We start from the raw sequence: 20,921 nt of genomic DNA, 5'->3' as shown, positions 1-20,921 counted from the left end.
GTATCCGAGCAGGTCAGTCTTCAGATGAACAGTTACAGAAATGGAGACTGAAAGATGAAGCCAAGGGCAGTGTTTTGTACACATTTTCAGACGGCATTGTGAGATACAGAGGTAGAATGTGGGTGCCTAGTGTTGGTTCGATCAGACAGGATATTTTGACAGAGGCACACGCATCTCCGTATTCTATTCAACCAGGAGGCACCAAGATGTACAAATACCTGCAGATATTGTATTGGTGGCCAGGGATGAAGCGAGACATCCGCAAATTCGTATCAGAATGTCTCACTTGCCAGCAAGTAAAAGCTGAACAGCAGAGGCCAGCAGGGATGCTTAAGCCACTCCCTATTCCCGAGTGGAAATGGGAGAATATCACTATGGACTTCGTCGTTGGGTTGCCAAAGTCAATTAGAGGTTTTAATGCTATTTGGGTCATAGTGGATCGACTCACTAAGTCAGCGCACTTCTTGCCAGTGAAGACGACTTTCTCCATGTCGCAGTATGCGGAGCTTTATATAAGGGAGCTCGTTCGATTGCATGGGATCCCAGTTTCTATTGTGTCCGACAGGGACCCGATATTTACATCCTCATTCTGGAAGAGCCTACATGCAGCTATGGGAACGAAGCTGCAATTCAGTACAGCTTTTCACCCGCAGACAGATGGCCAGTCGGAGCGAGTGATTCAGATCTTGGAGGATCTATTGCGAGCATGTATGATCGATTTCCAAGGGACGTGGGAATCGAAGCTACCTCTAGTGGAGTTCACATACAACAACAGTTTCCAAGCATCTATTGGTATGGCTCCCTATGAGGCATTGTATGGAAGGAAGTGCAGATCACCAGTTCATTGGGATGAAGTTGGTGAGAGAGCAGAACTTGGTCCAGAGATAGTTCAGTAGACTGCAGATGTGGTGGTCAAGATTCGTGACAGAATGAAGACTTCCCAAAGCCGTTAGAAGAGCTATGCTGATAAGAGGAGGAGAGATCTCGAGTTTGCCGTTGGTGATCACGTTTTCGTCAAGATAGTACCTATGAAGGGTGTTATGAGATTTGGAAAGAGAGGCAAACTGAGTCCGAGGTTCATTGGGCCGTTTGAGATTTTGGACAGAGTTGGGACCCTAGCCTACCTTGTTGCCCTTCCGCCGAATCTGGCCGGAGTGCACAGTGTGTTCCATGTCTCGATGCTGAGGAAATATTTGGCTAATCCTTCGCATGTTCTGAGCTACGAGCCGTTACAGTTGACTCCAGACCTGTCTTATGAGGAAATACCCGTCCAAATCCTTGACAGACAAGAGCGCAGACTTCGGAACAAGGTGTCTAAGCTAGTCAAAGTCCGGTGGTTAAACCAATCAGTGGAAGAGGCTACTTGGGAGTCCGAGGCAGATATGAGACTTCGCTACCCGGAGTTGTTTGGTAAGACTTAATTTCGAGGACGAAATTTTTATAAGTGTGGGATGAACTGTAGAGCCCAAATTCGTACACGTAAAACCCATGCATTATTTATTTGTTAAACCAGTTATTTAATTTAAAATGATTTTCTTAGCCATGCATAATTTATTTAAATGTATTAATTTAAATTAGTCATGTTTATTGTGATGCACGTTACAATGTCTTTCGAGTTTCATGTTTCAGGCGATTATTCGAGGCGGAAGTGAGGAAAAGAGACCGGTGACGATTTTAGCGATTTTAAACGTGGTATTTTATTTTAAGTTATGAATGGGGCATTTTAACCAATTTATTAAGTTATTAGTATTTTAATGTCTAATTTATTTATTTAGTGATTTAAGAGTTTAAAACTTTTAAAGTTAGCATTTGGTTTGTGTTATTTTTAATTAGGGGATTTTATTTAAAGGTTAGTAGGCATAGTATTTTAATTAATTGGTTAATTGAGTAACATTGTAATTAGTATATTGATTAGCATGGTTAATGGTTTAATTAAGCAAAAATCACTCCCTACATAACTCTAACACACGCACACACACTCTACACACACACATACACGTATCACACAACACACACAAACATATACTCATCCATCCATTCATATTTTGGAAAAGAAAACCTAGGGTTCTACAAGTTCTTGCAGCCGCCCCATCCCCTTCAATTCCAGCAAATTTTTGTCGAATTTTCTTCAAAGAAAATCGCACCACGTTCGTCCCGGATCAACCTCGCTTCTATCTCCGCTTCGGTATCGTCATTTCGGTATTTTTAAATATCAAAGGCACGTATAATCTTTCTTTTGCTGCATCGATCATGTCATACTATGTGTTGCGTTGTTTTATGCGTAAAATATATGTGTTACGTTCGTCGTTTGAGCGGAAAATGATTTGGATCAGTTTTGAAAAAGATTTTAGATCTGAAAACTCGTTTTTACTGTTTTTTTTAATACTGCAATTTTCCCGTCGTGAATCTGAGAAAACTTTCAACATGAAAATCGTAGAACTTTTTGATACCTTAGATTTGATATAAAATTAGAAATATTTGGATAAATATTGAGTGAGTTATGGCGTTTTTCGTGAGACTGCTCAAACTGCGTTTTTCTGAAAAATTATGTTATTGATGCGTTCTTGAAGTTTTGTGGTTGCAGGCTTCGTTGGGGATTGACGGGTGATCGCTGCTGCATTAGGTATGTTGTTAATGATGTTGGGATGGTCATTGACATTTTGGTTCGCGTCGTTAGATATTTGGGAGAACAAGTAGTCGTGAAAACTATTTTGGTGTCAAAATTCAAGTTATGAGAGTTATCGCGTTGTGCTTGGTGCGTCGCTTCTTTGGGAACGTTTGGGACATTTTTATGGAGTCCAGTTTGGATCATAGTGTCCTAGGATGAGCCTCGAGGCGTTGTTCACTGTATGTGTAATCGGAATTGGAGAGTACAAGTTTCTGAGTCGCGGAGTCCAGTATGCTCGGCGCCCGAGCGGTAACTTTTTACCGCCCGAGCGCCACCCTTTCTGTCCGAGTGTTCTTTCCAGTAGACCGGGCGCTCGAGCGGTAAAGTTTTACCGCCCGAGCGCTGCCCCATCTGTAAAAATATTTTGTTCTTTCTCCTTTTCAAGTTCTAATAGTGAGTTCAGGTCTTTTATGGTTGGGAAATGTTCACACGACACCTTAGAGGTTGTTTCGGGGTTTAATGTCATGGTTAGTATGATTAAACGAGGACAAGTCCCGAGTGATCTAGAATGACATAAGCTATTTATGCACTTCGGTGGTGAGCTCGAGTACCTACGTCTAATTTATACAAATTAGTGTTGAAATTCATTTAGTATGTGCAGCAGCGGCCCCAAGTGAAATCCAACGAATCCCTCAACGCCAAGTAAGTATGTATGACGTGCAAGAAAATATTTTTAGTTTTTGAGATATGCTAAATGTCTTGTGACCAAATTATGTTTAGGATTGGAAAGCGTTAAATTATGAACGGGGACCAATCCGCCCGTTAAATTATGAACGGGTTAGATCGAGGTTGGAAAGCGTTAAATTATGAACGGGGACCAACCAGCCCGTTAAATTATGAACGGGGATCTCATGTATGTGGCAGTGGATACGTCCCTGTCAGCCCAGTACTGTGGTTTAGTCTGATCAGGCGAATTATGTTATGGGTCACTTGCTTTGAAACATTCTCTACCCAAAAAAAAAAAAAAATGATGAAGCTATGTATGTTCAAGTATGCAGCACGTTTATGAAAAGTTTAAGTTATGGCACGTCTAAGTATGTATGTACGTATGTTCAAGTTTTAATACGCACGTTCAAGTTTTCAGTATGTATGTTCTATTTTGAAGTTGCATGTGGTTTTATTACGTAGTATTCGCTACTTTCAGTTTATATGTGTTGAGTCTTTAGACTCACTAGACTTGATCGATGCAGGTGAGTATGTTGATGAGGAGACAGGAGGTGGCGACCGAGGAGCAGGCTTGGACTGAGTGGGAGGCTAAAACCCGAGGACCGCCATGTTTAAGTTTTATGCAAAAGTTAAATTACTCTGATTTCATATTCTGATGGAAACACTTTGAGCAAACCTTTTGTTAGCAAATTTTATTGTAGTTATTTTGAACAATCATGTCTTATGGGGGACTTGGTTGAGATATTTTATGGCAAACTTTGAAGGTTATTTTATGTTTAAGAAAATTTTAAATTTTTCCGCAAATTTTAAGTATGAAAGTACGGTACGTTACAGTTACCATGGACTTCGTGACCGGTTTACCGAAGTCAGTCAAATGATCAAATGCTATCTGGGTGATTGTCGATCGTCTTACCAAATCAGCTCACTTCTTGCCTATCAAGACGACTTTCACCATGGTTCAGTATGCAGAATTGTATATCCGGGAGATAGTCTGACTTCATGGTATTCTAGTTTCTATCGTTATCTGACAGAGACCCCGGATTCACTTCCTCATTTTGGAAGAGTTTGCGTTCGACGATGGGTACGAAGTTGCTGTTCAGCACAGCTTTCCACTCTCAGACAGTTGGGCAGTCAAAGCGAGTCATTCAGATTTTGGAGGATCTTCTCCGTGCTTGTGTTATCGATTTCTCCGGGATTTGGGAGTCGAACTTGCCATTAGTGGAGTTCACTTATAACAACAGCTTTCAGTCGTCTATAGGAATGGCTCCGTATGAAGCATTGTATGGTCGCAAGTGTAAATCTCTTGTTCATTGGGATGAGGTAGGAGAGAGAGCCGAGTTGGGTCCAGAGATTATTCAGCAGACTGTCGATATAGTAGCCCATATCCGTGACAGGATGAGGACCGCTCAGAGTCGACACAAGAGTTATGCGGACCAGCGGAGGAGAGATTTAGAGTTCGCCGTGGGCGACCATGTCTTTGTGAAAGTGGCACCTATGAAGGGTGTCATGCGATTTGGGAAGAAAGGGAAGCTCAGTCCGAGATTCATTGGACCATTTGAGATCCTCGACAGGGTTGGGACGCTAGGTTATCGTGTTGCTCTTCCGCCGAATCTGGCCGGAGTACACAATGTGTTCCACGTCTCCATGCTGAGGAAGTATATTTCAAATCCTTCGCATGTCTTGAATTTTGAGCCGTTGCAGCTTACTCTGAACCTGTCTTATGATAAGGGACCAGTGCAGATCCTAGACAGACAGAAGAAGAAACTTCGGAACAAGCTGGTTAAGCGAGTTAAAGTCAAGTGGCTTAACCATTCAGAGGAGGAAGCTACGTGGGAGTCTGATCTAGAGACGAGAAGTCGGTATGCGGAACTATTCGGTGAGTTTTAATTTCGAGGACGAAATTTCTTTTAAGGGAGGAAGGATTGTAGAACCCGTAAATTTGACTACGTATAAGCCATGCATAATTCCTAGTATTTAAATTAAAATTATTTTTATTGCATGAGTATTTAAATTCTTTCCTTTAAATGTATTTATTTCATGCAGTAGTTTAATTACTGCCATTTTTGTTAAATAAGTGAGGCCGAACCGGAGTTGGAGTAAAGAGATAAATCTTAATGTTAAGAAATATCCCTAGAATTTATTTAAGTTAAATAATAAGTTAATTTAATGTAAAAGAAGGTTTAAGGAATTATCTAAATAAGTTGAGTTAAGTAGTAAATAAAGTTCAATAATTAATTCCTTAATTCCCTAAAATATTTAATGGGTAGATAAAACACTAGAGATTTAAAATTTAATATTTAAGAAATATTTTCCCTTTATTTTCTTAAGATTTTCGGCCACCCCTTCTCATTGTTAAAAGATTTAGTCTTTTTGATTTACACCTCAACTTTGATTCCTTTCCATATCCATTTCATGGTAGATAATCTCTTAATCTTAAATCCTCATTTAATTAATAATTAAGCAATTTTCTACCATGTTTATCTAGCAATATTCCTCTCCCTTTTTATTGAGAAAATCGGCCCCTCCTTTATATTTTAAAAGAATTTATTTGTTGGACAATTCATTTCCTTATTATCTTTCCATCATCTTGTTCTAGGTAGATATCCTCCCCATTTTTTTTAAAATCTCTACCAAATAAATAATTAAGCAATTCTTCCCTTTGTTCCTAGACCTAAAATCGGCCAATGCACCCTAGAAAATATCCCTCAAAATCTCTTGATTATCAAATCATTCCTTATCTCACAAATTAGAAAGATTCATTCCTCCCTTTTCTCTTGCAACCTTTCCTTCACTTCCTAGACATTTCTTCTCTCCATTTTTCGAAAACTTCAGAGCTTAAACTTCAAGAGAAAATCGTGTGAAGCTTGAGAGAAAACAAGAGAGAAAAACAAAGTAGCAAAGCGCTCCGTCTCCTCCGCGCCGCGTTATTGCGTTTCGTTCGTTTTCTTTTCAAAACGAAACCAGGCATGTTTATATCTTTCTTTGACCCTTAAATCAAGTCATATTAACATTTTTGAACATTACATGATCATGATTTCCATGGCAAAACCGAATTTGGACAGCAACTTTCAAACAAAAATCTGCACAGGAATTTTCGGCTCTTCCCACTTGTACTTCACGTTTCTTGTTGTTTTTGCTGGTGCAGGGTTTGGCTCGGTCCTAGGCTTCCAAGGCTGCACCTAGACATGTGTTAGGGTGTATTAGGATCATGTTGGTCCATCGGTTCAAGCCCCATACACGCTGAAATTCAGAAATGACAGCAACTCCCCAAGCGTGTCCGTTTTTGCATTCGATTTTCTTGGTTGCTGTCAAAGGTTGATGTTTCTGATCTTGGCTGCCCTAGGGGCCTAGAGCCATGGTTAGAACACCTCCCTAGCATGTCTAAGATGTGACCAAGTCGCCCTTTTAAGGCTTGGTCCATGGTTGCATCGGTTTTCAAATCAAAACGCAAGAACAGCCCCTTCCCCCTTCGCCCCTTTCGAATTCTGCTTGTGTAACTTTCGAGTTTGGTAGTGTGGTGTGAATTTTGGTTGGCCTCTGGCCCATAGCCATAGTTCATACCATATCCCTTGATGTCTAGATCGTGCCATGGTCAACCAAATGGCCACTGGAATGGTCCATGACAGCAAGAAGCGTCGCAACACCCCACGCGCAGAATTAAGTGCTCGGGTGGACTTTTCGGTTGGTTTCGGGTGTGGTGCGAATTATGGATGGCCTAGGGCCCTTAGCCATGGTTCAAATCATCCCTTAGGATGTTGGTAAGGGACTCTGGTCGGTGGTTCAAGCCCCAATGGCCGGTAGTCTCGAAAACGACGCAAGGAATCAAAGGCGCTGCTGCTGTCTTTTTGGACAGCAAGCGTGCTGCGTGTTCTGGGTTCTTGGTTGGCTTTTAGCGTATGGCCTTGGACTGGATAGTGCCTCATCAAGTTAGGAAGGTCATGTTTTTTGCCGTTTGTGATTCGGATCATTTTAGAGGTCGTACGAGAACTTACGGTGCAATGTGCCAAAGTGACACTCGAAAGAGCGTTTCACGTTTTTTGCCTCCATTCACTAAATTTCGAGTAATGTAAATTTAGGAGCATTATTTAATCCTTTTTAAGAGTATTTTAATCATGACTAAACGTTGGTTCGAGTTGGCTCGAAGTCATGACTAAATACTAAGTCAGTGGGCGTAATTGTCTAGTTTTTGTATTCAATTACGATGTTTGGTCAAGAAAAAAAATCAATTGCATATTTTTCATGTTAGATTTAAATCGCAGCGAGCCTGGGAACGATCCAACTCGTTTGATAAAATTAATACAGGACATTTAATTACGTTATTTAATTATATTACGTACATAAAAATAGAAATTATTCATTTTTGAGAGTTATGTGATATTGCTTGTGGCCATTGTACTATCATGGGATTATTACTTCACCCGATCGTCAGTTACCGGTCAGTTCAGTTGTGTACCACCCAGTATACTGTGGCATTAGTCTGATCAGACGCTCATTACTTCACCCGGTCGCCAGTTACCGGTTCCGATCGCCAGTTACCGGTCAGTTCAGTTCTGTTCAGTGCAGGGGCCACTTGCGTAGACCATAATCTCACCAGAAAATTTATGACATGCCATTTTATTACAGGGCTCCAAGGAGCAAACATTTTCATTATGATTTTCATTTCAGTTATGCACGTATTATAATTGATCATGATAAGTTATTTTCACGTATGCCTCATGACATGATATTTTTATCCCATGCAAATTTTACTATATTATTTACTCGTTATTTACAATATATGCATGCTGAGTCTTTAGACTCGCTAGACTTGATTGTTGTAGGTGCTGATGATGTTGGGATCGAGGGCGGGGACCAGTGAGCCAGCTCGAGTCGGCAATAGTGGGATCCGAGGACCTCATTTACAGCATTTACCATTTTTTATGCTCAAACATTTTTATCAGTTGTTGGATTACTTTAACTTGTTATTTTGCGAACAATAATTTCTTCCGCTGCTATTTTGAACATTAAATTTGATTTATCAGGTTATTTTGTGAATGAGGCATTTTAATTACTTTAAAAAGAAAATTTAAAATTTTTCCGCAAATTTTCATACACGAATTTTCGGGCCATTATAATTACAATCCAGGTTGGCGAAATCATCCAAATTTTAGTTGGAGGAATGATAATGCTGCACAATTTTCACAACCACATTTCCAACATCAACAAAATTTTCAAAATTATGCACCTTATGTTCCTCCACCTAAAAGGAACTTGGAAGATATATTGAATTCTTTCATTGCAAAGCAAGAGTCTATCAATACTCAAACTGCTCAAACCATGACAGATTTGAAAGATACTCTTGCTAAATTTGCATCTGCACTTAATGTTCATGAAAAAGGTAAGTTTCCTTCACAACCACAGCCTAATCCCAAGGATCATCATTCACAAACCGGAACTTCTGGAACTCAACCGATGGATCAGGTAAAATCTGTTATTACCCTTCGCAGTGGTAAGGTAGTGGAAAAATCCATTCTTGAACCTTGTGAAAATGATGATAAATCAACTCCAAAGGGTAAGGAAGTGGAACCCATAACTTGCGAAGAAGAGGATCAACAGATAGTGCCACCACCATTCCCTCATGCATTGAAAAATACAAAAAAATCAAATTTGAATTCTGATATATATGATATTTTTAAACAAGTAAAAGTTAATATTCCTTTATTAGATGCAATAAAGCAGGTACCATCATATGCCAAATTTTTGAAAGACTTGTGCACCGTGAAAAGAAAATTGAATGTGAAAAAGAAAGCATTTTTAGCCGAACAAGTAAGTGCAATTATTCAAAATAATAATAATTTGAAATACAAAGACCCTGGTTGTCCTACTATTTCATGTATTATTGGAGAACGAAAGATTAAAAAAGCCTTGCTTGATCTTGGAGCTAGTGTGAATTTACTTCCATATTCAGTTTATCAAGAACTCAATCTAGGTGAGTTAAAACCTACTTCGGTAACACTTTTACTTGCCGATAGATCTGTTAAAGTGCCAAGAGGTATGGTAGAAGACGTGTTGGTCCAAGTTGATAACTTTGTATATCCTGTCGATTTCATAGTTTTAGATACACAACCTATCGAAGCTTGTAATGCAATTCCTGTAATTTTGGGTCGTCCATTTTTAGCAACTTCTAATGCTCTTATAAATTGCAGGAATGGAATAATGAAGTTGTCATTTGGTAACATGACCTTGGAGCTTAATGTTTTTAATCTTTGTAAGCAACCACATGACAAAGGAGATGAAAGTGAAGATGAAAATCTTATTGAAACTCTTGTGGAAGAAAACATTCAAGAAGGGAGTACTCGTGATCAATTAGATATTTGTTCAATTGAAACTGTTAAAGAAAATATTGAAATTGATCTTGATGATTTTATCAGGTATCACTCGTTACCAGGATCAGAGAAAGAATTTGATGCAAAATATGAGAACAAAGACGAACCACCCATATTGGAGTTAAAACCCTTGCCAGAAGAATTGAAGTATGCATTTCTTGGAGAAGATGAAACATATCCGGTGGTAATTTCTTCCAAACTAGCAAGTGATGAAGAAGGTAAATTAGTTGATATGCTTAAAAGACATAAAAATGCAATTGGTTGGACACTAAAAGATCTCAAGGGCATTAATCCACTAATTTGCACTCACAAAATTCATTTAGAAGAAAATGCTAAAACATCTCAACAACCACAAAGGAGATTAAATCCGCACATGAAAGATGTTGTGAAAACTGAAGTTCTCAAACTACTTGATGTTGGAATTATCTATCATATTTCTGATAATAAGTGGGTAAGTCCAACACAAGTAGTTCCAAAAAAATCTGGCATCACAGTGATAAAAAATGAAAAAGGTGAATTGTTAACAAGTCGAGTCCCATCTAGTTGGCGTATGTGTATTGATTACAGAAAATTAAATGATGCCACTAGAAAAGATCATTTTCCATTACCATTTTTGGATCAAATTTTAGAAAGAGTGGAAGGTCATCCCTACTACTGTTTTCTTGATGGATATTCAGGTTATTATCAAATTCCCATTGCACTTGAAGATCAAGAAAAAACTACATTCACATATCCTTTTGAAACATTTGCATTCAGAAGGATACCATTTGGTTTATGCAATGCCCCAGCAACATTTCAAAGATGTATGCTAAGCATTTTTAACGACATGGTTGAGAATTGTTTGGAGTTTTTCATGGATGATTTAACTATTTTTGGGAGTACATTTGATAATTGTCTTGAAAATTTAGAAAAAGTTTTAAAAAGATGTGAGGAAAAAGGTCTTATTTTAAATTGAGAAAAATGTCATTACATGATTAATTCTGGGATTGTTTTGGGACATATTGTGTCATATCATGGAATTGAAGTTGATAAAGCAAAAGTTGATGTCATTGCCAATTTACCCCCTCCAAAAACCATTAAAGAAATTCGTTCATTTTTGGGACATGCTGGATTTTATAGGAGGGTTATAAAGGACTTTAGTTTAATCTCTAAACCCATTTGTAACCTCTTAACAAAAGACATTGTATTTGAGTGGACTCTAGAATGCCAAAATGCTTTTGATAAAATCATTCGACATTTAACATCAGCTCCTGTCATGCAACCTCTTGATTGATCTTTACCATTTGAAATCATGTGCGATGCGAGTGATTATGCAGTCGGTGCAGTATTGGGTCAAAGAAGAAACGGTAAGCATTATGTGATATATTATGCAAGTAGAACTTTAAACAATGCTCAAACGAATTATTCCACAACTGAAAAAGAACTACTCGCTGTAATATTTGAATTAGATAAATTTCATTCTTATTTGATTGGATCAACGACTATTGTGTTTACTGATCATTCTGCTATTAGATATTTGTTGACCAAACAGGATGCAAAGCCACGACTGATACGATGGATTTTGTTGCTCCAAGAATTTGACATTGTGATCAAAGATAAAAAAGGAACCGAGACTGTTGTAGTCGATCATTTATCTAGACTAGTAACAGGATCATCTTATGAAATGACACCAATTAACGATAATTTTCCTGATGAACATCTATTTTCAGTTACTACTACACCTTGGTTTGCTAACATAGTAAATTTTCTTGTGACAGGAAAAATACCACCGCAATAGAGTTCTCAAGATAAAAGAAAATTTTTGAATGAGGTAAAAAACTTTTATTGGGATGATCCGTATCTGTTCAAGTATTGTCCGGATCAAATTTTTCGGCGTTGCATACCCGACAATGAGGTAAGTAGTGTCATTAAATTTTGTCATTCAGAAGCATGCGGAGGACATTTTTCTTCAAAGAAAACAGCTGCAAAAATCTTGCAGTGTGGATTTTATTGGCCCACTTTGTTTAAAGACACCCACGAAATCTGCAAGATCTGTGAAAATTGTCAAAAATTGGGTGCGATTTCAAAAAGAAACATGATGCCTTTGAATCCTATTATTGAAATTGAAATCTTTGATTGTTGGGGAATAGATTTTATGGGACCTTTTCCACCGTCGTTTGGATACTTGTATATTTTAGTTGCAGTTGATTATGTTTCCAAATGGATAGAGGCAATTCCATGTCGAACAAATGATCATAAAATCGTCATCAAATTTTTAAAAGAAAATATTTTTAGTAGATTTGGAATTCCTCGAGCCATGATAAGTGATGGGGGAACTCACTTTGTTAATAAACCATTTGCTTCATTAATGAAAAAATATGGTATTACTCACAAAGTAACTACTCCTTATCATCCTCAAACAAATGGACAAGTTGAATTAGCTAATAGGGAGATAAAGCAAATTTTGGAAAAAACTGTTAACTCAAATAGAAAAGATTGGTCTCTGCGACTTAATGATGCACTTTGGGCATATCGAACAGCTTTTAAAACATCATTGAATATGTCTCCCTATAGGTTGGTTTATGGAAAATATTGTCATTTGCCTGTGGAATTGGAACATAAAGCTTATTGGGCGATCAAAACTTTTAATTCAAGCATGGATGATGCCAACAAATTGCAACTTAATGAACTTGATGAACTCAGAAATGACGCGTATGAGAATTCAAGGATTTATAAAGCAAAAATCAAATCATTTCATGATAAAACAATTATTAGAAAATTTTTTGAGATTGGTAAAAAAGTTTTGCTTTATAATTCGCGACTTCACATATTCCCAGGAAAATTACGATCAAGATGGACAGGTCCATATGTTGTAAAACATGTGTATCTTTATGGAGCTATGGACATTGAAAATCCTAAAAATGGTGATGTTTTTAAAGTAAATGGACAAAGGCTTAAACCAATTTTAGAAAATGAAATCTTTAAAGAAGAGTTTATTTCCCTTTCCGATCCTTGATTTTTTGTATTGCAATTAATTTTGTTTGTTTTTATTTCAGGTTTCCTTAATCTTTTTATTTTCCCGGTTAAATGGCGGATAACGGTAATGTTCTAAGAAAAATTTATGCAGATAGATGTGAAAGATTGAGATTGTTAATGCGAAAAGGAATTCCAGAAGATATTCGTCTTGTAATAGAAGCTAAGGTCCGATTAGGAGGAGAAGTTCAACAGTCATTACTCATTCGGTATATGCTAGGGTTAGAAAAAAGTACTTATGCGAAAAAACGAAGGACCAAAAGTTTAGGGGTTTGTCACAAATGTGCAAGATGGACTTGTGACAAACGATGCAGATCTTTGGGATATGTTTCCAATAACAGAGAAGATAAAATTGGTTTCATTAAGAATGGGCTGAGTAATGAGTCTTTAGATAACATCTTATTAACTCTTGAGACGCATTCTAGTGGAGACGTGCATATTGAACTTCTCCATTTATGGAAACAATTCCAAGACGAGCGTCATTTTAATAGTCTTGGGAATCCGACTAAAAAAGACCATGTTTGCCAATTTATAAGAAAATTGGATGAGAAGCATATCCTCGACTCATAGAAGGCGTTGAAGCCGTTTCTGGACGTAAAACCAGAGGGAAAATTGTGAGCCACAATCACACTACTGTTTATATGCATGTGTGTTATTATTGTTTTTACTGTTTATTCTGTTTACAACTGTGAACCATAGTTTTGTCATGATAACATATAACCCCTATAAAATCTCTCATCTTTCTCTCTATTTTGGCAGACCAAAAAGAAAGTAAAAACATGGCTGGATCCTCTGCACAAACATTGAAAAATATTTGTGTATTTTGTGGGTCGAGTTCTGGAAAAAAATGAAGTGTTTGTAGAAGCAGCAAATAATCTTGGAAATATATTGGGTGAGAGAAAAATTCACTTGGTATATGAGGGAGGTAATATTGGGTTAATGAGATCTGTTTCAACATCTGCACATCTTGGAGGTAGTCAGGTTTTGGGTATTATTCCTACAGCTTTAGGTGAAGGAAATATTACAGGTGTTACGATTGGGGAGGAATTAAAAGTTTCTTCAATGTATGAAAGAATCACCAAAATAATTGAAAATTCTGATGCTTTTAGCGCATTACCGGGTGGTTTTGGTACATTAGAAGAAATTTTTCACACTGTTTCTTGGGCACAACTTAATATCCATAATAAACCTGTGGGCTTGTTGAATATCAATAATTATTATTACAGTTTGTTGACATTTCTTGATAAAGCTGTGGAACAGAATTTCATTTCAGACAATTCACGAAGGATGCTCATCTCTGCTTCGACTACCGACCAATTAATTGATGATTTGGAAGCTTTTGTTCATAAACCTGATCCGATGATAGCAAAGATTAATTGGTCGCAATCAAGCAGTAAGAAAAGAAAGTTGGATCATTGATTCAAAAGTCATGGATTGGTTTGCGTTTGTTTCAGTTTGTTATCTTCAATAAAATTCAAGGTGATATCTCTTTCAATATGTACTCTTTATTAATAGTTATTTTGACATTAGGGACAATGTCATATTCTGTTTGGGGGGAGAACAAACTTATAAAAAAAAATATTAAAAAAAATAAAAAAATAAAAAATATATATATTTAAAATAATATATTATTTTAAAATAAAACCATGTTTATTGTTTGTATCTTAGTAATTTTTGCAAAAATATCATACATTACATGTTTGAAAGGTTTAAATTAGAACATGTATTAATCTATTTAAGGATGTTTAAATTTTATTTGAAAAAATGTCAATTTTAATATTCTGATCAATATAAAAATATGATTTATGAAATTTTTTTAGTGATTAACCATTGTGATAAAATCAGGTATTAAAGTATATGCCCCAAGATATACCTTATAAGGGTGCCTAAAATTTTAAACTCACACATATTTTGTGAGTGAGTGGAAAGGACTGAGAAAACAGCTTTCGAGCTTTTATTGATCATGAGAGAGGCTATCTATTGTTTAGATCTTGAGTTCTTATTTTGGGAAAAAAATGATATTTCCTGAAGAAAAAAAAAAGAGAAAAAAAAACAAAAAGAAAGATGTTGAAGATCTATGTAATTTTTAAGTTATGTGCTACGACCCATTTATCTCTCATAAAAGAAAAAAAAAGAAAGAGAGAAATTTATTGTACAAATTAAATAAATATGTGGTCAAGAAGCAAAACTTAGTCTAATTCCATGATGTTATGAAAACAAAAAAAAAGATCAGGAAAAAATATATAATAAGAACAACTAGATTTTGAATCAATGGATTTCCTATCTTTTGATTAGTTTGGCTCGTTTGTCTGTCTGCATTCTGTAAACCATTTTCCTGAGTATTTATCTGTATTCCAACTCCATGAGAGAAATCGTTCCCATAAATTGAAAAATTTATTAACCCGTGAGGATATGGAGTTGAGACTTTTACTAGGAATTTCTGAAGGCCATGTACATTTAACTACCTGAAAATAAGCTTTGAATTGATCAGCTCAGATTATTTCGTAAATTATAATTATGATGATCTTGATATAACTTTGACGGTTTTCAAATTTAATTTAAACACTTCGATAATTTCAATTACATTTCTATTTAAATTAATCAATTTGTTTTGTATTGCTATTAACGCTTAAATTGCTAGGGACTAGCAATAAGCTGGTTGGGGGGTGTGATAAATATAAAAATTGTACATTAATTAAATGTTTTATAATATAAATTTATAGTTTTTTTATTAAATGTTTAAATATTATATGTTTTATAATAAATTGTATAAAAAATAAGTTGTTGTGTAATTATAAGTTTTTACTATTTTTACAGCTTCGATAAAACAAGAATAAACTTGGCGTTGCAAATGGGATTAAGCTGATTCTTGAACCTGTAGAAAATTGATGATAATATCTACAATATTGATGACAAGCAGGAGATAAAAATCTTCTCACAATTGGGATCAAATTAAGCAACAAACAAAGTTACCAAAGGAGTGGCAGTTTTACCATGTCTAGTATTTTGACCATATCTCTCAAACTACTTGGTCAAATGGTTAAAATAAAATACCACAATTCAAACAACTCAATTATCCACATGTTTTATTTTATGTGGAGAAGAAAAATTGGATGGGAAGATTTTCAAAAGTGATGTGTATTANTAATAATCTATGTTTTATATTATTTAATCATTATTTATTGTTTATGTTATATTTATTTCTTTAAGCATTTTTATACCCTACTTATAAGTGGGAGTTTTGATTTATTGTTGCTATATGTTACACTAAATTCTTGGTACCATTTAAATGTTTGTTTGGTTTTACCAACTATTTAAAGTGGATGCCTTGATTTATTATATATCAATATATCATATTATTAATTTCTTGGTACCATTTAAATGTTAGTTTGGTTTTACCAACCATTTAAAGTGGGAACCTTGTTTTAGTGTTTACAAATATATATAGCACAATAAATACTTGACAACATTTATAAGTTTTGATATATATTTTATACTTATAAGAAAATAGTATATAACATAATATAAATATGATTATTTAATATATTGAAACCATTTTACTAAGTGGATTTCAATAATGTTCATTAATGTTAACTTTATTAAAATATCAAGAGTGGATCCTCTAATCTCAATTACGTAAATTAAAATTTGAACAATTAAAAATTACCAATTAAAGATTCAAACAATTAAAAGAAAAACAAAAACAATAACAAAAAGACATTGTAGTGGACTTGTAATTACCGTAGCTTCCCTGTGGATACGATATCAGACTCACTGAATTATAATACTTGCGGACAACCTGCTATTTGGAGTGCAACAATCAAAGTCACAACATTAATGTGGAAAACTAGCAGAGGTCCTCAGGTTATGTGCACGATCAGTCCAGCTAGTTTAATCATCAAGTCCTCCATCATCAACAACTTTATGCTCACATGCATCAATCATACCTAGTGAGTCCATTGACTCAGCAAACCTTAACCATGATAGCAAGTAAAACATATATATTTACAAGTAACAATGAAAGATACTTTTAATAAAATAGTTTTTCAAGAACATGCATATCTTTAAATCTCTTTCCTTTCATCATAAACCATTCCTTTAATCATATATGTATACATTTCCCTTTTATTGAATTCAGATCGTTAATTAAGATTTTCGTATCAGCTGTAGGTCGATGGATCCATCTACGTATAACCATGATAGCAGGTGACGGGGACATCAGCGAAACTCTCACCCGTCAACTAAGCCTTGGTCTTATATATCCTCATATTATCGTATCATCGTATTAGTGACAATCAACTCACCTCCTTCAAATTTTCATTATATTCATCACTAATGAAAATTCGTGCATATATATATATATCGTTTTTTCTTTTAAACCATGCATGCAAAATGTTTTTTAGAATTATCGTTTTTCATCCTAAAATTCCATAAACTTTCAAATTAAACATTTTAGCATTCATTACAGCATTCAGGGCACTGCCAGGACGTCTAACATTTTTCATGTGTAAAATGACCGTTTTGTCTCTGAAATCAGAACTTTCCCAATTTATCTTTAGACCTTAAAACGAAGACCCGAATCCATCCAAATTTAACATAACACCTTAAATCACACCCATAAATATTTCTTAGACGTAAAATTATGCTCCTTGACTAATTTCCCAATTCGTTTTAAAACTTAAACGTACGTCTCAGTTTTAACCTGAATCAACTCAAAACTTAACAAAAATTTACCAAAATTGAACCATAACTTATTAACACCTAACCATACCATATGCAACCCAAATCAAGCCAATTAAAACCCTTGAAAAAGCCTAAACACCTACTAAAAATTCTGCACTCATTTATTCGAAACCCTAGCTTAACCAACCATACCCTTCAAGCCTAGACCCTAACCATCATGACACCAACCATCCTAGGACCCTATCCGAGCCCTTAATAAGCTACTGGACCAGGCCTAGCACCCCAAGTGTGCCCAACCCTCCAAGCCGTGCCCTAGGAGGCTTCGCACGACTTCTTGCTTGCGCCTACCGTCCTCTCCTCGCTCCAGGTACCAAACCAGCCGTCCAAGACCATGACTCAACCCTCCTATAACCCATGAACACGTTTCTACAGCAGCTAGGTGCCTCGCCCTTCTAGGAACCGAAAGCCAAAAACCCTAGTTCCTTTAAACCAAATTTTCGTTGCCCCTTCTTACCCTCCTTGTCCGGCCCTTAGCTAAGCTTATATGGAATCTTAAACATGTTGAAAAACGCCCCTTCCCATAGCCATACCATGGCAGCCCCTTTGTGCATCAATAACATGAATTTAAAAAGATGATAACTCTAGTTTTGTTCATGTTATGCCATAAAAACAAAAATATAAGAAAGTGAATCATGTTTTTCATGCAATCATGTTAAATACACATAATATGGTATGAGCGATGAGTGAAGGAAGATTAAGGCGTGCCTTTGCGTATTTTACGCATGAAAAACAATTTGCGATGCGAGGAACGTTGGTGGAGAGAAGACCTTGCTGAATTCCCTTAAAATCAAAAGCCTTCAAAATTTGTGTGTGTTTGTGTATGGCTGCTGCCCTAAGAGTTCTAGTGCTTTTTGTTTGATGTGTGCGTGTGTTTTGTGTTGCAATTTAGGGTATGAAAGCTTCTATTTGATATAAATAATTGTGTAGCAAGCTATGCCCAATAACTTAGGTATAATAGGCCCATTAAATAGTAGTTAAAATATTTCGTTCAGTATAATTTTCGAAAATATTAGCCGAGTTCTCAAAAAGTCCCTATTTTCGTCGAAAATCTATTACCGGTTTAAAATACAACTCGGAGCGTAATAACACCTCAAAAGTTGTCATTTTCGAAAATACACATTAAAATATACCATATATTAAATAATTAAAAATAATCATTCAATAAAAATATTTCCCTTTTTACGGTCTCCGGTCTCCGTTCCTCGATCGCGTCTCGAATACCCTTTTTAAACACAATTTTATGCATTCTAATAGAAAACCCTATTTAAACATGTAAAGATGCCTACCACATTTAATTAATGCAGTTAAAATAATTTATTTAGGTATTTTTCATTTTTTGCTTGATTTGCATGCAGTTGGATTACGTTATCGTATTTTGGACCTTACAATTCCTCCCTCCCTTAAATGAAATTTCGTCCTCGAAATTAAAACGTACCGAATAACTCCGGGTAGCGACTCCTCATGTCCCTCTCAGTTCCCAAGTAGTTTCCTCATCCGAATGATTTAGCCACATGAATTTGACCATTTGAATAACTTTCTTTCGGAGCTTTCTTTCTTGCCTATCCAAAATTTGTATATGTCTTTCCTCGTAAGACATGTTATGAGTCGACTGTAGAGGCTCATAATTCAGTACATGTGAAGGATTCGACATGTACTTTCACAGCATCAAGATGTGGAACACATTATGCACTCCAGCTAGTGTCGGTGGCAACACCACTCTATAAGCTAATGTTCCAGTATTCTCTAAAATTTCAAACGGTCCTATGAACCTCAGACTGAGTTTGCCTTTATTTCTAAAAATCTCATAACACCCTTCATAGGTGCATCTTTCACAAATACGTGGTCACCCACTACAAACTCTAACTCACTTCGTCGCTTTTCAGCGTAGCTTTTCTGGCGACTTTGTGCAGTCTTCATCCTATCTCGTATTTTGACTAATAGCTCCGCTGTTTGGTTGATCAAGTCCAGAACAAATTTTCCTTTTTCACCAACTTCGTCCCAATGTATAGTCCATCTAAACTTCCTCCCGCAAAGTGCCTCATAAGGAGCCATACCTATAGACGGCTAATAGATATTGTTTTACGCGAACTCCACTAGAGGTAACTTCGGTTCCCAGCTAACTTGGAAATTGATCACACAAGCTTGGAGTAGATCCTCCGGAATTTGAATCACCCTTTTCAGACTGACAATCTGTTTGAGGATGAAATGTTGTACTGAACAACAACTTTGTTCCCATTGCTACATCCAGACTCTTCTAGAAAAACGATGTGAATCTCGGATCTCGGTCAGAAACAATAGACACTAGAATTCCATGAATTCGTACTATCTCTCGGATGTACAGCTCTGCATACTGTGTCATGGTGAATATTGTTTTAATAAGTAGAAAATACGCTGATTTCTTAATACGATCAACTATCACCCAAATTACGTTGAATCCTCTCATAGTCCTTGGCAATCCCACTACAAAATCCGTAGTGATATTGTAAAGGCCTAGAAATCCTTACTTGAAAATTTACGAAAAAATTAAAAATTTTCTTTTAAACTAAATGAAATATCCAGTTCATAAAATAAACTGTTAAATAATGTATCATGTTTAAAAATAACAGCGGAAGAATTTAATGTTGTAAAAATAACTGTAAAATTTTATCCAACGGTAGGTAAAATGTTTGAGCGATAACAATAATAAATGCTGAAAAGTGAGGTCCTCGGGTCCCACTACTGCCGACTCGAGCTGGCTCACTAATCCCCGCCCTCGGTCCCGACATCATCAGTACCTACAACAATCAAGTCTAGTGAGTCTAAAGACTCAGCATGCATATATCGTAAATAACAAGTAAATAAATAATAAAGTCGCATGCAAGTGAAAATATCCTGTAATGAGGTGTAACGTAGAATATCATTTCAAAGNGAACTGACCGGTAACTGGCGACCGGGTGAAGTAATAATCCCATGATAGTAAAGTGACCACAAGCAATATCACATAAATAAAAGTAATATAATTAAATAACATAATTGAATATGAACAATTTCGATTATCTTGCATTAAAATCATGTACTTGCGATATTTAAAAATACCTATATGGCTTGATTGAAGAGTGAAAGAAGATATAAACATGTCTTGGTTTGTTTTGACAGAAAACAAACGATATAACTGTAACGCCACGAAAATTTTAAGGTCCACACGAACCACATGCATTTGAGTTATTAAATTCTTTTGTATTTTAATTAAATGTTTTAATTTCATTAATTAATTATGTTGTGCATAATTGCATGTTTAAAATTATATTTTCTACATGGTTGCATTAAAATATATTTTTAAGGAATATTCAAGTTGCGATCGAGGAACGGAGACCGAGGGCTGAAAAATAGAAAAAAAATTTTATTAAATAATTGTTTTTAATTATTTTAATTATGGGTGATGTTTTTTTTCTTATATTTTAAAATATGAGGTTTTAAAAAAAAAAAAA

The 20,921-nt window shown here is 35.8% G+C and overlaps 1 protein-coding gene and 1 long non-coding RNA gene across 2 annotated transcripts in view; one reads left to right on the top strand and one right to left on the bottom strand.

The window, feature by feature from the left end:
• Positions 1–19,178, top strand: part of LOC140988383 (uncharacterized) — a 32,625-nt gene extending 13,447 nt beyond the window's left edge. Inside the window, exons 4-10 of the mRNA XM_073457403.1 lie at positions 8,447–9,013; positions 9,053–9,302; positions 9,450–9,905; positions 10,341–10,623; positions 11,194–11,247; positions 11,626–12,252; positions 19,118–19,178. Coding sequence (XP_073313504.1) covers positions 8,447–9,013; positions 9,053–9,302; positions 9,450–9,905; positions 10,341–10,623; positions 11,194–11,247; positions 11,626–12,252; positions 19,118–19,178 — 2,298 coding nt within the window. The remainder of the gene's footprint in view (positions 1–8,446; positions 9,014–9,052; positions 9,303–9,449; positions 9,906–10,340; positions 10,624–11,193; positions 11,248–11,625; positions 12,253–19,117) is intronic.
• An 819-nt stretch (positions 19,179–19,997) lies between these two features.
• LOC140988786 (uncharacterized) overlaps positions 19,998–20,921 on the bottom strand; it is a 10,274-nt gene continuing 9,350 nt past the window's right edge. The window contains exon 2 of the long non-coding RNA XR_012177359.1: positions 19,998–20,228. This is a non-coding gene — a long non-coding RNA (uncharacterized lncRNA). The remainder of the gene's footprint in view (positions 20,229–20,921) is intronic.

The sequence above is a fragment of the Primulina huaijiensis genome, chromosome 11 (assembly GCF_012295235.1).
Source record: "Primulina huaijiensis isolate GDHJ02 chromosome 11, ASM1229523v2, whole genome shotgun sequence".
Classification (NCBI taxonomy): Eukaryota; Viridiplantae; Streptophyta; class Magnoliopsida; order Lamiales; family Gesneriaceae; genus Primulina; species Primulina huaijiensis.
The sequence above is the reverse complement of the archived record's forward strand: the minus strand, read 5'-3'. Positions and strand labels throughout refer to the sequence as shown.